This window comes from Schistocerca gregaria, chromosome 3 (assembly GCF_023897955.1).
Source record: "Schistocerca gregaria isolate iqSchGreg1 chromosome 3, iqSchGreg1.2, whole genome shotgun sequence".
NCBI lineage: Eukaryota > Metazoa > Arthropoda > Insecta > Orthoptera > Acrididae > Schistocerca > Schistocerca gregaria.
In genome coordinates, this window is record NC_064922.1 from 896770868 (window position 1) to 896789532 (window position 18665).

At 41.2% G+C, this 18665-nt stretch overlaps 1 protein-coding gene across 1 annotated transcript in view; it reads right to left on the reverse strand.

Moving 5' to 3' along the window:
- LOC126355167 (U6 snRNA phosphodiesterase 1) overlaps positions 1-17278 on the reverse strand; it is a 44474-nt gene extending 27196 nt beyond the window's left edge. Inside the window, exons 1-4 of the mRNA XM_050005378.1 lie at positions 17094-17278; positions 10028-10170; positions 9758-9938; positions 9517-9676 (exon numbers count right to left, since the gene is read on the reverse strand). Of these exons, the coding sequence (XP_049861335.1) occupies positions 9517-9676; positions 9758-9938; positions 10028-10170; positions 17094-17257 (648 nt within the window). The 5' untranslated portion in view covers positions 17258-17278. The remainder of the gene's footprint in view (positions 1-9516; positions 9677-9757; positions 9939-10027; positions 10171-17093) is intronic.
- Positions 17279-18665: the final 1387 nt, after the last annotated feature.

Genomic DNA, 18665 nt, shown 5'->3' on the forward strand with positions numbered 1-18665 from the left:
TGCTCTTCCGCAGAAATGGTTTATGGCGAGCAATTGAGGGTTCCTGGAGAATTTATCATTCCAGCATCTACACAGCCGTTCGCCCCTGAGCTATGCACGCAATTTGCGAGACAACTCGGCGTTAGAATGAGAAACATCAAACCCACTAACCCTGTCAGACATGGATACCAGAGAGTGTTTGTACATAAAGACCTCCAAGCAATGTCCCACGTGTGGCTTAGGGATGATACGGTGCACCCGCCGCTTGTTTCGCCTTACTCTGGACCATACAGGGTAAACAAGATGAAGCCACAGCTTCAAAATCGATAAGGATGGTAAAGAAGAGAGAGTCTCAATTGAGCGGCTTAAACATGCTTACACCGAAGAGGGTACGCTCCTTCCTCGGTCTGCAAAATCACCCTCAAACGTGGAGGCCAAAGAAACAGCAGATAGTCTCGCCGAGCCCTCGGTTTCAGAAGAGGACAACGAAGCAGCAAGAGCAAAACAGGAGCAGCAATTGCCTGCACCAGATGTTTTCACGAGAGCTGGTAGAAAAATCAAGTGCAAGTTTCCCCACATACCTGGTGCACCCAGTTTCAAAAGGAGGGGGGCTGATGTGGCGATGTCATTTATCCACTGCGCTAAAAACAGAGGGTGAAAACTGCAGCTGATAGATATTTATCTTTGCCGTAGTCAGCTTGGTTACGAGTTGTTTATTCTTGTGAGTTTTTTGATCTGTGCTTGGAAAATAAAATGTTTTCTCATCTCATGAAAAAGCTGTTACTTCATAAAATATAAAGGCTCCCATAAGATGGAAAGGTGTCCAAGCGAGAATGGTGTCTCAACAGAGATGGTTAAAACTGAAATAAAAGTTAACTAAATGAATTTGCAAAATTATTTACAGTCAGTCTGTAGAGGAAGGCAGTTTTCAAAAACTGAGCAATGATTAAATTCTTTTACTTCACAGGAAAGATCTATCACCCTTCCAACCATAATGTACAAAATATTCTCTGAAAACAACTGTATAGCAAAAACATTAGATATTTATCAGGCAAAGGAAGCAGTTGGCAACTCATGACTGAATTTATAGTATGAAGCAATGAATACAAATTGCCAATCTGCTTGCAATTCTTAGGTTTCGGGAAATCCTTTACTAAGTTATGACGAAATCTGTGCTCACAGACCTTGAGAAACAAGATACTGATTGCATGTAACATCACTGTAGAAACAATATCATGCAAATGATGTACCGGAGTAGTAAAACAAAGTATGTGAAAGGTGTAAATTCTGGGTGACTGCAAAAGAATGAAATACTGCACAACTGTTCTATGGGAAGCTTGCAGTCCCGAAAGACTGTGGCGAAATGCAGGGACATCTGCAGTGAATCTGCAACTGGCGCAATGGCTGCAAGCTCTTAAAATTAAATCTCCAGTTTCATACACTACTTTCAAAGGTAGCAATGATTAATTTCTTGCTGAAAAATTGTGTTATGAAACATTTCCCATTTCTATTAATCCAAGCCTTGACTTAAGATCTCCTTTCCAGCACAGAGAATTGCATAATAAGCAACAATAATGTGCTATGCCTTTGTGCACTTCTGCATTTACACATCAAATCAATGGAATCCGTTACATTGTATATGTGAATGTACTAAAGACGACTATTTCAATGCTACAACTTCCATTATATTACTTCATGGCAGTGAAAAATTTAGAACTGAACATGAATTGTGTGGGGATCACTAAATAGCACCTCTTATTTGTGTCTGCATCTCGGTATTTGTAGCTAAAGGTTTAATGTAACTTCCAATATCTATAAGTTATGTGTAAAGTAAGACATATATGGCACCATCTAGGTGTGTAAGTTATGTGTAAAGTAAGACATATTTTGCACCATCTAGGCGTGCGTGCGTGCATGCGCGCGCGTGGCCGTGCGCGCGCGTGCAAAATTTTCAGTCATTTTATGTACCTTTCAGCAACTCAATATCTTTACTCTTCAATTATGAGTATAATAAGGAATCAGCCAAGGATATTCCATATCACCAAAACTATCCTCAGCAGTCTTAAAGGAAGTTTTTAAATCCATGACTGAAAATAAAGGAATATGTGTCAATGCAAAATGAATCACCTTTCCTACATTAATTTGACTGTACTATTTCTTACAGTGTGGATGAATTTCAACAATTAACTGCAGAACTTAAGAGGGAATTTAAGGGTAGACTTCAATTTCAATTAGGAAAAGGGTAAAATAATATACAACCAATAAATGAGAAAGTAAATAGTACCAATTAACAATGAAGCCATAGGTCCAGTTAATGTGTGTATGTATTTGAGGCTACTGATGACAATGACTGGCTTAATGTCAATATAAATGCACGTAAGAGCAAAACAGCTATTGAACGATTTTGATACACTACATAGTTTTTTAAATTAAGCTTGCAATATACCCAAAAACTAAAATTTACAAACATCTATTTTTTACTAGTTTTGACTTACAAGGCAATGTGACATGGACTTTTAAATAGCAAATAATTGCTGTGACAATGTGTTTTTTCTACTTTCAAAGAAGGGCTTTTTTGGCTGAAAGCTTAAATGTTTATCACTCATTCCATGGTGTCAGTCTGCGACAATGCTCTCTCTATGTGGTGAGTAGCAATCCAATACTTTCCATAATATTGTTGATAAACAAGAATGATTTACAAAACTGCCAAGTACACTAATGAGATTTAGGGTACTAACTGATTCAGCAATCAACTATTCCTTGGGGTATGCTGGATTTTCACTATAGCCATTTAATCAACCACTTATGTATGACTGCCTACGTTGTCTTAAATATAGTGCCATTAATTTCTGACCTAACTTTTCCTGAATGCTTCCTCAGTTTAGTAGATCCTGTGGAATAGTTTATAGGTTTGAGTTTTCATAGTGCCATACGCCAACATTTGATCAACATACATCTCACTCCACCAAGAGACTGGCAACCTGAAATATCATGAAAGCATCCCAGATTTGTAATATGATCCTGGATATCATTGCGGTATTCGAAAGCAAGCAATTTGGTTGCTGTTTTTAGGTGTTTATTTCCATGTAGGCACTTAACTTTTCAGACATACACTTTTCAGGGATAAGCCTTTCAAATAAAGACATAGCTGTATTTCAGCAATATGCACATGTGTGCAAATGCCCACCTTTACTGAACCACTTTCTCAGGGCAGGCAGGTGTCTGATGCTGTAGTGATTATGTGCTTTCTGATACTCAGCACGAAATTAAGTTTTTTAATTAGTTTCCATATATCATTTTACAAAGAAACTGCAAAAAGGTGGGAATTTAAGGAGATGGGATCTGGATAAACTAAAAGAACCAGAGGTTGTACAGAGTTTCAGGGAGAGCATAAGGGAGCAATTGACAGGAATGGGGGAAAGAAATACGATGGAAGAAGAATGGGTAGCTTTGAGGGATGAAGTAGTGAAGGCAGCACAAGATCAAGTAGGTAAAAAGCCGAGGACTAGTAGAAATCCTTGGGTAACAGAAGAAATATTGAATTTAATTGATGAAAGGAAAAAAATATAAAAATGCAGTAAATGAAGCAGTCAAAAAGGAATATAGACGTCTCAAAAACGAGATCGACAGGAAGTGCAAAATGGCTAAGCAGGGATGGCTAGAGGACAAATGTAAGGAAGTAGAGGCTTATCTCACTAGGGGTAAGGTAGATACTGCCTACAGGAAAATTAAAGAGACCTCTGGAGATAAGAGAACCACTTGTATGAACATCAAGAGCTCAGACAGAAAACCAGTTCTAAGCAAAGAAGGGAAAGCAGAAAGGTGGAAGGAGTATATAGAGGGTCTATACAAGGGCGATGTGCTTGAGGACAATATTATGGAAATGGAAGAGGATGTAGATGAAGATGAAATGGGAAATACGATATTGCGTGAAGAGTTTGACAGAGCACTGAAAGACCTGAGTCGAAACAAGGCCCCCAGAGTAGACAACATTTCATTGGAACTACTGACGGCCTTGGGAGAGCCAGTCCTGTCAAAACTCTACCATCTGGTGAGCGAGATGTGTGAGACAGGCGAAATACCCTCAGACTTCAAGAAGAATATAATTCCAATCCCAAAGAAAGCAGGTGTTGACAGATGTGAAAATTACCAAACTATCAGTTTAATAAGTCACAGCTGCAAAATACTAATGTGAGTTCTCTACAGACGAATGGAAAAACTAGTAGAAGCTGACCTCGGGGAAGATCAGTTTGAGGCAATACTGACCCTATGACTGATCTTAGAAGAAAGATTAAGAAAAGGCAAACCTACGTTTCTAGCATTTGTAGACTTAGAAAAAGCTTTTGACAATGTTGATTGGAATACTCTCTTTCAAATTCTGAAGGTAGTAGGGGTAAAATACAGGGAGCAAAAGGCTATTTACAATTTGTACAGAAACCAGATGGCAGTTATAAGAGTCGAGGGGCATGAAAGGGAAGCAGTAGTTGGGAAAGAAGTGAGACAGGGTTGTCGCCTCTCCCCGATGTTATTCAATCTGTATATTGAGCCAGCAGTAAAGGAAACAAAAGAAAAATTCAGAGTAGGTATTAAAATTCATGGAGAAGAAATAAAAACATTGAGGTTCGCTGATGACATTGTAATTCTGTCAGAGACAGCAAAGGACTTGGAAGAGCAGTTGAACGGAATGGATAGTGTCTTGAGGAGGATACAAGATGAACATCAACAAAAGCAAAACGAGGATAATGGAATGTAGTCGAATTAAGTCGGGTGATGCTGTGGGAATTAGATTAGGAAATGAGACACTTAAAGTAGTAAAGGAGTTTTGCTATTTGGGGAGCAAAATAACTGATGATGGTTGAAGTAGAGAGGATATCAAATGTAGACTGGCAATGGCAAGAAAAGCGTTTCTGAAGAAGAGAAATTTGTTAACATCGAGTATAGTTTTAAGTGTCGGGAAGTCTTTTCTGAAAGTATTTCTATGGAGTGTAGCCATGTATGGAAGTGAAACATGGACGGTAAATAGTTTGGACAAGAAGAGAATAGAAGCCTTTGAAATGTGGTGCTACAGAAGAATGCTGAAGATTAGATGGGTGGATCACATAACTAATGAGGAAGTATTGAATAGGATTGGGGAGAAGTGAAGTTTGTGGCACAACTTGACCAGAAGAAGAGATCGGTTGGTAGGACATGTTCTGAGGCATCAAGGGATCACCAATTTAGTAGTGGAGGGTAAAAATCGTAGAGGGAGATCAAGAGATGAATACATCAAGCAGATTCAGAAGGATGTAGGTTTCAGTAGGTACTGGGAGATGAAGAAGCTTGCATTAGATAGAGTAGCATGGGTAGATGCATCCAATCAGTCTCAGTACTGAAGACAACAACAACAACAACATTTTACATGTTTTTGATCATCACAACCTGCAGAGAAGTTTCAGTTTCACACGGGGAGAGGTGGGGAGGTGAGGTGGTGAGGGGAGGTGGTGAGGCGAGGTGGTGAGTGGAGGTGGTGAGTGGAGAGGGGGAGGGGGGAGAGGGGGAGGGGGGAGAGGGGGAGGGGGGAGAGGGGGAGGGGGGAGAGGGGGAGGGGTGGAGGGGAGAGGGGGAGGAGGGGAGAGGGGGAGGAGGGGAGAGGAGGGGAGGAGGGGAGAGGAGGGGAGGAGGGGAGAAGAGGGGAGGAGGGGAGAGGAGGGGAGGAGGGGAGAGGAGGGGAGGAGGGGAGAGGAGGAGGAGAGAGGAGGAGGAGGAGAGAGGAGGAGAGAGGAGGAGGAGGAGAGAGGAGGAGGAGGAGGAGGAGGAGGAGAGAGGAGAGAGGAGGAGGAGGAGGAGGAGAGAGGAGGAGGAGGAGGAGGAGGAGAGAGGAGGAGGAGGAGGAGGAGAGAGGAGGAGGAGGAGGAGGAGGAGGAGAGAGGAGGAGGAGGAGGAGGAGAGAGGAGAGAGGAGGAGGAGGAGAGAGGAGGAGGAGGAGAGAGGAGGAGGAGGAGAGAGGAGGAGGAGGAGAGAGGAGGAGGAGAGAGGAGGAGGAGGAGAGAGGAGGAGGAGGAGAGAGGAGGAGGAGAGAGGAGGAGGAGAGAGGAGGAGGAGAGAGGAGGAGGAGAGAGGAGGAGGAGAGAGGAGGAGGAGAGAGGAGGAGGAGAGAGGAGGAGGAGAGAGGAGGAGGAGAGAGGAGGAGGAGAGAGGAGGAGGAGAGAGGAGGAGGAGAGAGGAGGAGGAGAGAGGAGGAGGAGAGAGGAGGAGGAGAGAGGAGGAGGAGAGAGGAGGAGGAGAGAGGAGGAGGAGAGAGGAGGAGGAGAGAGGAGGAGGAGAGAGGAGGAGGAGAGAGGAGGAGGAGAGAGGAGGAGGAGAGAGGAGGAGGAGAGAGGAGGAGGAGAGAGGAGGAGAGAGGAGGAGAGAGGAGAGAGCAAACAGCACAGTCCAGTCAGTGGGAAGGGATAACATGCAAAAATTAACCACAAAAACAGGATTTCAGAGCAGCACGAAAAGGAAGGGGTAGGTGGAAACAATGAGAGCAGGGGTGTTCAAGAACCACTACACATGGTGGGGCACCAGCACCCCACCAATCCGTCCCAAAATGAACACATTACCATACCACTAACACAATATAACGAGGAAGACATCAGGAAAGAAGACAATAGGGAAGTGGACAAAAAACAGCTCTACAGACCAGACAAAATGTAGAGAAAATGTGAGGAGAGCCTGGCTGGTATGGAGCAAGGTCAAGGCCTTCATGAACAACACCTACACTAACAGGGGAGACTCAATTTCCAGAGGAAAATTCGGGGACTTATACCTGAGAATATGAACCACTTTCACGAAGGAAACTGAGGACAAACATAACCATGCAGGGCCATCTCCTAACACCCGAAACAAGGAAGGTTGGATGGTATATTTAGTATAAAGGGCCAAAAGGAAGGGCAATCCAGCAAAATATGGATCACCATGATCGAAGACATGCAACTAGAAAAAGGGAGGAGTGACTCATTGAATAGTAAAAACCCATGGGTCAACCCAGTATGGCAAATATCAAGATGGTAGAGGATGGTGAACTCTCAATGGGAGAGGCAGAGGGAAGAATACCACATGAGAAGAGTCTCCTTGATGGAGTAAAGTTTACTACAAAGGGTTGGGGGTGGAAGAGGGAGAGAAGGGCAGCCTCACAAGATTCAGCCCAGATTGAGCAATAGAGGATTTGACGTAAAGCCGCAAATCCACCTCTGAAGGGGGTATGGCGAACAGAGGGTAGGTGGCTATTGCCCCCCCCCCTCTCCCTCCCCCCAAATGATCATCAAATTCATCACCTGGAATACCAATGCAGCAAGTGACCCAAAGAAAGTTGATCAAACAAGGAGCACAACCAAGAACAGTGAGAAAGTCGTGGATGGTAGAGACCAAAGGATGGCAGAAAAAACACCAAACGATAGCATGAAGGCCATTCATTGAGTCCATACATAACAAAATTTGTGTGAGGGAGGAATGTTGAATGAAAACACTTCACATGGGGCAGACAAGAGAAGATGTTCTATGCCAACAGAAGACGTGAAGGCATAACCCTCATGATCAGTGGATTTAGAGCCATCAGTGTAAAAAACAATGCCATCCTGAAACTCCTGTAAGAATGTTTGGAACAAACAACGGAACACCATCTGAGCAATGGAGGCTTTCAGACCCCGGAAGAGATCCAACCAAACCCATGGCCGAAGAACCAACCAAGGGGAGATGGTTAGGAGAGGATGCGGGGAAGAGGACAAGGAGGAGGGATTGAAGTCATGGCGGAGAGAAGTGAAGTGAAATGCAAGAACCGGAAAAACCTCGGTGGCGGGATGTACGGCTTCACATCACACTAATCACACACAACCTTGACCTTCTCTGGGAGGGTATTTGCCTTGAAAACAACAATAAAGATGCCAGTGTCCTTGGGGTTATCCTTAGGATCTTTCTGCACATGCTGAGCAGAAGGAACACCCCTTCATTCCAGATTGGCTCAGAGTTCATCAGTTTGAAGGATGAGTTCCCTATGAAAACTGACTGCCTGGATCATATTCACCGGGACATAATCACAAGCATGAAGAGCTGCAGATTGGACGGGAAGTTCTCAACAGGAAAACCATCCACTTCTTAGTGAGAGACTCCACTTCCCCAAACTTGTCTTTGATATTTTCCACAAAAAATAATGGCTTTGTGGCAATGAATGTGTCCCTGTCATCTTAGTACAGACCAGGTAGTGGGGAAAGTGTTTCAGCCCACACTGGTGAGCCTGGCCCTCCTTCCAGGACGCAGCCAAGGAAGGAAAGGCCGCAGGGTCATAAGAAGCATCTTTCAGTGATTCGTTACCACAAGAAGAGATGGCTGTAGGAGACTGGCCTGATTTTTGGAGCTTGATATGCTTCATGTGCAAAGCCTTCGCCCTGATACCACCCAATCTGATCAGGGACTCTCCCCTTGGGCACCACCCAGTCACAGCAAGGGCCATCTGGCACATCTGCCGCTGCCAGGAGTTCTGATGCTCTGGAATAAGAAGCAACCACTCCTATGAATATATGAGGTGGCAACAGCTTAAGTATCAGAAGTGTGATCCCTGTGTTGTCAAATGGCTTACCCAGATGGGTATATAACAGCCCCATCACACTGACTGGCTACACGTGCTGATGAACCAGTGTGGTGGAGGGTGCTATAGTAGGGAAGGAAGGGGGCAGAGGAACCCATGCCGTAGGCATACTACAGAGAGAAAATTTAGATGGGGAGGCCAAACCCCAAAGTGGGACCAAAAATGCCTAATCAGAAGGATGACAGAGAAAAGGTAAGGGGAACAAAACTGCATGGAAACCAGGTGGATAGCAAGAATGACATGAGTAAGAACACAGGGAGGAGGAGGAGGAGGAGGAGGGGGGGGGGCACATCAGGGAGGAAGGAGGACAGGAAAGGAAAGGAAATGCAGCCCAGGAAGGAAGAATGAACTGCAATCGCTCAAGGCCATGTAAAAACTCACAATAGTACCACAAGCAACCTGGGCTAGTATTCTGCAGTAGTAGTGTTCAGATCTCATCTGGTCATCAGATTCTTGAAAAAATTGTCAACTTCCTTTATGAGCTTAATTCTGCTATTTGGAATCTCTTACAGAATTTAAAAATCTCAAAATAATTGCTGCAATATTGACAGTTCTTGCCTGAGAAAATTAAATTCTGCTTTTGCAACGCTGCTACAAAACATTTTCAGTACTCAACATCTCTCATAAATGGCACCTTAACTGCTTACACAACCAGCAAAACTAACCAGAATCTATAATTATGACAGTATTTCACTGATGAAACTTGTGCCACCATATGATGTACTTCAAATCTGTTACAAAGAAACATAGGCACTTATTACAAGTACATTTTAAGAACAGAACAGGCAAGAAGCAGATAACTACCAACTGCTAAAATAATGGCAATTCAATCTGTGCATGCCTTACCTACATGCTATTTGTGTGCACACTTAACTTAACCTCAATTCTGTATCAAGTACAATACTTTCTTTTTTAGAGATAATTATGATTCTTACCTCATAGAAGGCAGGTAACTTGAATTCAGAAAGACATTCATCTAACACTCTTATTGCACTCATCAGAGCATCTGCCCCAGAAGAAACTGTCAGCCCAATAAATGTTCTGGTTTTTGCTTCATTACAATACACATTCACTGAATCAAATGTTATACGAAACCTGCAATTTTGAAACATTTGAATACTTATTTGAGAGCCCAGTAAACAGTTGAATCTGCACAGAACAGTTTGCATATTTTACCTTGGCAACTCTTTTACTTTCTCAGAAACAGAGTCCACAAAGGGGTCAATCCAGTGATGTCGCAGTACAACTGTTTGGGTGAGGCTTATGTGTAAGTCGCTGACAGGTTTAAGTACAGCTATGCTCTCCAACAGATTACAAAATACCTCCAGCAAAGTATGTATTAAAGGCGATGGATCACCTGCAATGTTCATGTATTTTGTTAGAAGTTTCAGAAAACTACCTAACACATAGCAAGTTCATTTACATGTGATATAAATTATTTATTACATGGTATATATACAAATGTCACCCAGTTTCCTCTTTCATGTGGAAAGGATCTTACTCGTCCTTCATGATGCGAAGGATCATCATCTGTTCTTTCTTGTTCATCTTTATTGTAGAGCGAACGCAGAGCAGGTGGAAGAGGCAATCTGTAACAAAGTTTTGTCTCAGTACAACTATTAATTTTACAGTACCTATTCTATCACAAATGAAAGTTGGACTGTGACAATACAAAGTCAAGGATTTATGAGAATACACTCAGCTTTTCAATTTCCACATAAATCTGTGATACTACTAGCATTCTGCCTTTGCAGGCAGTGACTATCTACAACAGTAAATTACATTTCCCTAATCTTTTCATACCACCACCATTCCTGGCATGTTACAGAGGACACCTTCAGACGATGATGACAGAGGGGATAATGATGGAAGATATGAATCAGCATTTACATCTAGCAACTGGGAAGGGGGGGGGGGGGATTTTAGCCCAAGAATATCATCATAAAAAAACTGTGTTCTCATAAGGTCATATAAGTAACAAAACTTTGTAGACTCAGTGGCCTATTCAGTGTGTTATTTTATAGCAGAGTACTCATTATGCCCACATTTTAACTACAACTGTTGGCCACTGTTCAGCAGAAACTGATTTATATGTCAGAAAGAATAACCATTAAGGTGTAATACTGGGAATGAGAATAAGAATGCCTAAAATAATTAAGGAAGCTGGTTCAAGATCTTACCTACTTCACACAATATTCTTACGGCTTGCTTCTACTGAATAAACATTTTATTCCCTTTAAGCCCATTGCCCCAGCAAATAATCATGTACACTCACCCAAAGAGCTATGTCGATACTGCTGAGGAAAATATCAACAATAAGGCAAAGAAGTTGCAGCGACTGACTAAAGACAGGTGGCGCTCCAGGTGTCTCACCTCAACTATGCCACCCATAGGCCAAAATGCCTTTATAAGCACAGTGCATTGATCATTGTGTGGACACACTATTGGAAACTGGCTGCCTGCTACAGGATTGGACTTCTGACTCCTTTAAGGACTGTTTATTGATGAGCTGATTATAGCTTTTTGGTGACTTACAGTCTATCTGGTATTCTTCCATCACCAAGCTTGCTCGCTCACCGACTCGGCTCATTCCAGTTTTTGGTGAAATGTAAGTAGTTCTGTGGCTGTGTTAATAAACGCTGTGGATGATGGTCGCAAAAATTTAATCAAGCATGTACAAAGAAGATGACCAGGATTCTGGCCACTATTCCCTAGCACAGAAATCAAAACCTGTAAACATGGACTCAAGAGTTTCTTAAACTTTCCTGGTAGCAATCAATGTGACTTGCGTGGCAACAGGCAAGCTAGGAACAGTGTATACAGTCAAGGGTTGCCACTTTTCCCATGCTGTATGAGACATACTGTATTTTAAGTGAAATTTTGTGTCTTGTATTTTGAACTGCTGACCTGTAAAATGTCTGTGTCTCTTAATATTTTAAAATCTGTATTTGATTTGAGTGCTGTTGAAGTTCACAGTAGCCTCTTATTTTTTCTCTTTGGAGTCTCAGAAGAAAAATCTTGTAATGATGCACCATTCATGGGTAAAGCTGAGGATGTTGGGTTATTTACCTTGTCTTCCGCTGCATTCTTCCCTTCCAGCTAGAACTCAAACCCGTTAAGAAAATTAGAGCTAAAAAAATTTAAAAAAATATCTGGAGTCATTTTTCTAATCAACTGACCTCTCAAACATAGAAAGGCAAAGTGACTGCAGCAGAACTATTGTGTTTCACACTGTAAAACACCCACAGTTACACCAACATCAATTGTTCAATAAACTTCTCATATCTTTGGGGGTTCCAGTGTTGCTAGCAGTGTTTCATGTGGCAGAACAAAGGGAGAAAATTTAGTGCAACATATATGATTTCAAAGCCTTTAAAAGTTATTGTGACTGAACTTTTGCAAAAAATGGTTTCTTTTCAGTTGCAACATAGTCAGCAATAAAGGTAATCATAAAATGTTTCCTGACTGTAAGAAACTTCACAGCTACAAGAGGTGTACAGAACAGTTGCTAGACTTTTATGAAAGTGCCAAATTAATGAGTGTGTCATTAACATAGTTTACAAAAATGGCCTGCCTTCAGACAAGATTAATGCCTATACTGTTCACCTACGCAGCACAGCAGTAGCGTTACCACCTACCACATAAGGGGAGCCAGGTTCGATTCCCAGCAGGGGTCTAGGTGCTGTGTGTCCATCATTTCCATCATCACAGACACACAAGTCACCGAAGTGGCGTCAACAAAAAAGACTCTATACGGCAGCTGAACCCTGAGGAGGATATCCCAGCCAATAAGTGCCATATGATCATTCCATTTTCAATGCCTATACTGCAGACAACACTAAAATAATTTGCTGACCGAAGAGGCCGAGCAGTTCTAGGCGCTACAGTCTGGAACCGCGCGACCGCTACGGTAGCAGGTTCGAATCCTGCTTCGGGCATAGATGTGTGCGATTTCCTTAGGTTAGATAGGTTTTAGTAGATCTAAGTTCCAGGGGACTGATGACCTCAGATGTTAAGTCCCATAGTGCTCAGAGCCATTTGAACCATTTTGAACTAACAATTTATTGTAAGCATAATTCTGTTTCTATGCTGCTTTATGATGCATGTTGTAGGAAACTGAAGTCAAATTGCCCATAATATGAGGCACGCAACTGATTACTTTGATACAGACACAGAAGATGTTATTCTGAAAACATATGTCTAGATGTTGAATGGGTGGAGATATTGAGACACATTACAACTGGCTAGCTTGCTTTATGACAATAGAAAGATTAATCCACAACTCGCCGTCACCAAAAGCTAGTTTAAATCACAGAGAGGACTGTTCCAAAGTTCTGAAGAAGTATCTTGATCCATAAGATGAACTCAAGGATATGTTGGAACACAAGAAAGAAGATCAGTTCTTTGTAACTGCTGTTGAGAATGCCATAGAAGTTCTAATTTCTTCAGATAGAACAAAACTTGAGAAGTTGTATGCAGTTCTATCAAGAAGCCTTAAGGGTACCTTCCAGAATTGTACAATTTCTTGGTGGAGAATGTTTCATTGAAGCCACAATTTTTTGGTTCAAACAGAAACATATAGTTTTCTTTCCTGCAAGCTGCAGTACAGTTCTTTCAGTTACCGAAAATAACCAATGTGGAGGTATCGTACATTCTAAGGTTCAACGTGAAAACATTCAGTCGTAAAAATATTAACTTCTGTAGTTTTTAAGATAATTAAGACATTGTCTCATTGGATGGGCCTCAATTTCCTGAGATCACAGATGTACTCAGATTTATTTAACTGTGCTTTATTACTGAAATTCGGAGAGCTGCAAGCAGCCTTATTTAAGACTATCTTAAATTCTGCCATTTCTGGTTCACCTTCTGCAGCCTAACCATTTGAGGAATTGCCGTCCAAACCGTCCCTGCACTGGGATCTACCCGTATCTGCTCAAACTGACCACTTTTGTAACCAGACAGGGCAGTAACGGTTGCTTCACTAGGTCAGCCATGCTGCACCCTCCACCTGCCAGCCAGCACTCAGCCATACAAACTATCTTAAAATTTTCCAACTGTAGGTGACTGAACAACTAGTCTACATATGTGTAACATTACGTAGTCAAACAAGGACATCCAATTGCATCCAGTTTACTCAGTGGATGATGGGAGAAGTGCAGAGGAACAAAAAAAAAGAATGCCAAGTCACCCAAAACAATTTATGGATGAAATTCTGGGTGTCACCTGGGATATTAATGTTGTCCACAGTTCCCATGCCCCAATGTGGGGAGGTTTCAGCTCTAGCACCAACAGCATGCTCCTAACATTGTTTCGATGCTTCAACTGTGATGTATCGGATGATAATGTGTTTGCACTTTAATGCAACAAAAATCTATTGCACTTTAATCAGACAGAGCACCAAATCTAAAGTTAATTCTTTGACAATTGTAAACTCATGCTCCCAAACGCACTAACAAGAGTTGTTATCACTGCCTTGAATGAAAAACCAGTACAGTTGGTAGAACTACATCAAAGAAGCAAGCATACACAATGTAACAAACACGCGCTTTAATTGCTTCCCAGTCTGTGATAGTCACTACAGCAGGAAAACATTTCGGGACAAGTTATTACGACCAGGTTTTAACACTGAGAAAAACCACAATGATTTTTATTTACAGTTTTGAATTCAAAATAACACAGCCTCAGAATATGGTTAAAATGTAGCCTATATGTGCCACTAAAAAATTAAAATAAAAAATAATACTTTCTTTCAAACAGCTGTGAATGGACATATAATTGACTTTTATTTGGATCCTGTAAAATTATAGTCTTTTCACTGTATTACACTTAAATTATAAGTACATATTGACTTTTTTCCACACCCCAGAGACCACACTCCATGGCATATAACTAATGTAATCTGTGTGTGTGATAGGGCACGTCAAGATTATATAGGGTCACAAGTTTCTTCTAAACAATTTTAATTAGCCTTTCTAATATTAAAGATTACATAGAACAATATTTACAGACTCACTTTATTAGACAATTCGCAACACTGTTATTCTTTCTCCATTACAGTCAGATTAAAGTTAAGATACCTACATATTTGAGGCGTTTGCCTCTTCAACGTATTAGCCGAAAATCCTTGACGCAACGATACTAATGTGTAACACTAACGTCTACGAATATTAACAAGAACAACAGCTCGCTCGTCACAGGGAGATGCTGACTTGGGTTTTTAGGCAAGCAGAAAGATTGTTGTGCAAATTTAACACGATCATAATCGACGTACTTACGAAGTCATTTGCGATTGTAAGAAATGGGTGCAGTGACAAGTATTGAGCGACCCAATTAACAATGTTTAACTCTTACCCCATGTCGCTGACACCAAGCCTATAAAGAATAGAACACTTTACCGTGGGTACGATGTGAAAAAAGAGTACGCTTCAAAAAAGCACTGGTGTCAGTATGGTGGGTTTCATGTTCTGTTAGAAAATGCCTGTGGCGTCAACTCACAAAAGCTTTATCAAGTCTACGACCAACCACAGTCGCACTCTCATTAAACATAAGAGGCGGCAAGGCTTCTAATAGAAGAGGCCATACCTGTGCAGTTTGAAACAACTGTATTTCCACGAACCTCTCCCTCTGAAATCAGTAAAACAATAAACTCACTGAAAAGTAAAAGCTCTTACGGAATTGATGGCATTTCCAGCAAGATACTTAAAGCTTGTTCCCCACAGATAAGTAGGATTCTCATCCACGTATGTAATAGCTCTTTAGAGCAGGGTGTTTTCCCCAATAGACTGAAATATGCCATTGTAAAACCATTGCATAAAAAGGGGGATACGTCGGATGTCAGCAACTATCGCCCAATCTCTCTTCTGACAGCTCTATCAAAAAATTTTGAGAAAGTAATGTATTCAAGAGTAGCCTCCCATATATGTAAAAATAAAGTACTAACAAAATGTCAGTTTGGTTTTCAGAAAGGCTTTTCAACAGAAAATGCTATATACACTTTCACTGATCAAATATTAAATGCTCTGAATAACCGGAAATCACCCATTGGTATTTTTTGTGATCTCTCAAAGGCCTTTCACTGTGTAAATCATGGAATTCTTTTAGATAAGCTAAATCATTACGGTTTCAGGGGGGCAGTGCACAAATGGTTTAATTCATACTTAACTGGAAGAATGCAGAAAGTTGAAATAAGTGGTTCATGTAATGTTAATACAACAGCTGATTCCTCAAACGGGGGGGGGGGGGGGGGGGGGCTATCAAGTACGGAGTCCCACAGGGTTCGGTCTTAGGTCCTTTACTGTTCTTGATATACATTAATGACTTACCATTCCATATTGATGAAGATGCAAAGTTAGTTCTTTTTGCTGATGATACAAGTATAGTAATAACATCCAAAAACCAAGAACTAAGTGATGTAATTGTAAATGATGTTTTTCACAAAATTATTAAGTGGTTCTCAGCAAACGGACTCTCTAAATTTTGATAAAACACAGTATATACAGTTCTGTACAGTAAATGGCACAACTCCAGTAATAAATATAGACTTTGAACAGAAGTCTGTAGCTAAGGTAGAATTTTCAAAATTTTTAGGTGCGTCCATTGATGAGAGGTTAAACTGGAAGCAACACATTGATGGTCTGCTGAAACGTCCGAGTTCGGCTACGTATGCTATTAGGGTTATTGCAAATTTTGGTGATAAGAATCTCAGTAAATTAGGTTACTATGCCTACTTTCATTCACTGCTTTCGTATGGTATCATATTCTGGGGTAATTCATCGTTGAGTAGAAAAGTATTCATTGCTCAAAAACGTGTAATCAGAATAATTGCTGGAGTCGACCCACGGTCATCCTGCAGACATCTATTTAAGGATCTAGGGATCCTCACAGTATATATATTCACTTCTGAAATTTGTTGTTAATAATCCAGCCCAGTTCAAGAGTAATAGCAGTGTGCATAGCTATAACACCCGGAGAAAGGATGATCTTCACTATGCAGGGTTAAATCTGACTTTGGCACAGAAGGGGGGTCACCTACCAAACAGCATCAAAAGCCTGACAGATAGTCAACCAACATTTAAAAATAAATTAAAAGAATTTCTAGATGACAACTCCTTCTACTCATTGGCTGAATTTTTAGATATAAATTAAGGGAGGGAAAAAAACTAACTTAAGCATTAGTGTCATGCAATATTTTGTGTAATGTAATATCTTGTACAGACATCTTTCTTTAACCTGACACGTTCCACATCATTACGAAGTGTCGTATTCATGATCTATGGAACAAGTATTAATCTAATCTAAGTGTGTACATTTATACGACTTCTGCTATTTCTCTGTATTAATCCTATCCCTGGATAAACAAATGAAACTACATCATTCATTCCTTACACCTTAGTTCCTACTGCAAAAAATCGGTACGCCTGGAAATTGGATATATAAACCACCTAAGCTTCAGTGTATATACAAAACATAACCTACAACATCGTTACGATCCTACTTTAAACAAAGAAATTACTTTACAATGTCTGCACTCCTTTTCTTTTCTTCTGTTGTATTCCAATCTGCTGGAACTGCTCTCTTCACTGAAACTCTGACTCCCGGAATCGAATCTTCATCACTGTTATCACTAGAACCGTAACCACTTAGCAGTCCTAAAGCGCCCTTCGTATCACCCGCCATACTTTACTACTGCCACCAAAGACTTACCATACGGATTCGCACTGGCCTTCACGGAACTGCACCACACACATTACCGTCGCGACACTCACTGCTCCGAACATTGTTACCGTCTGACACTAGGTGCGACACTAGCGCCTCAATCAGTGAAAAAGCATCCGTAAAATTAAAATTTGTTTTTAATTATTTTTCTAGTTAATTGACGAAATAGTTATTACATTTTTGCGTTCCAAGCATTAACAAATTGTCATGAGAAATGAACAATCATGCAATAAATGTAAACACAGCCGAATCTCCCTGATTCAATGACATAAGCTACAACTTTATGATGAGGAAATACTTTCGAATATTTGTATAATTGCAGATTACTCCGTAAAAAGTAAGTGAATACAAATATGTATTTCATGGATAATAAAAAAAAAAAACATTTCTTGAGTTGTCTGTTCTTCTATTGACACTTGACTTCTCTGTAGGGAGAGTAATGTTTCGTACAGCCTTACAGTCCACTCGACTTTCTAATACATAAATATTTCTGTTAATATAATAACTAGAGTCCAGATTATATGCATCTTAAAAAAACCTTAAAATATGCATGAAAAGTGTCGAAATATAGAAGCTAGTTATTGTGTACATTATATCTCAAAGTCGAAGCTGTGGCGGTGGTGCAGTGCTTAGACACTGGACTCGTATTCGCTAGGACGACGGTACAATCCCGCGTCCGGCCATCCTGATTTAGGTTTTCCGTGATTTCCCTAAATCGCTCCAGGCAAATGCCGGGATGGTTCCTCTGAAAGGGCGCGGCCGACTTCCTTTCCCGTCCTTCCCTAATCCAATGAGACCGATGTCCTCGCTGTCTGGTCTCCTTTCCCCCAAACAACCCAATCCTCGAAGCTGTGCATATCAGTTACGAGGAAGAACTCCTGCCACAGAGGTTAGGAAGGGGGCCTTTCTGGGACTATTTTCTAAAAATTTGTAAACTGGGTACACATACAGTGTTTCAACAGTTCTTCCTTCTTTGGTATTGTTTTCGTTAACAAGAGGATGCGAAGCGAGTGAGCAGCAGCAAAACAATCGATATGTACAAATGTAATTCCAGATATATCGCACCCAGAGGAGCACACTAAAGACCTCCGTAATATTACAGTCTAACATTACAGTCGAGATACTTCGCCTCGATTTTGTTGCCTAGCGCCCAAGGTAGCGCTCCAAGCAGCCAGCAACTTAAACTGTGAGTTCGGCGCGATCGTGAAACCGAATAGTGGCTGTTTATTTTGATTTTTACAATGGTTTATACAAGCGGGAGTGTTTGTAGCGCACTAAATTGCAGCAACAACAGGAAGAAGACACCACAGCTGTCTTTTTTTTAGGTTTCCTAAGGATCCTGAGAGGTATATGCCATCATGTTACTAAA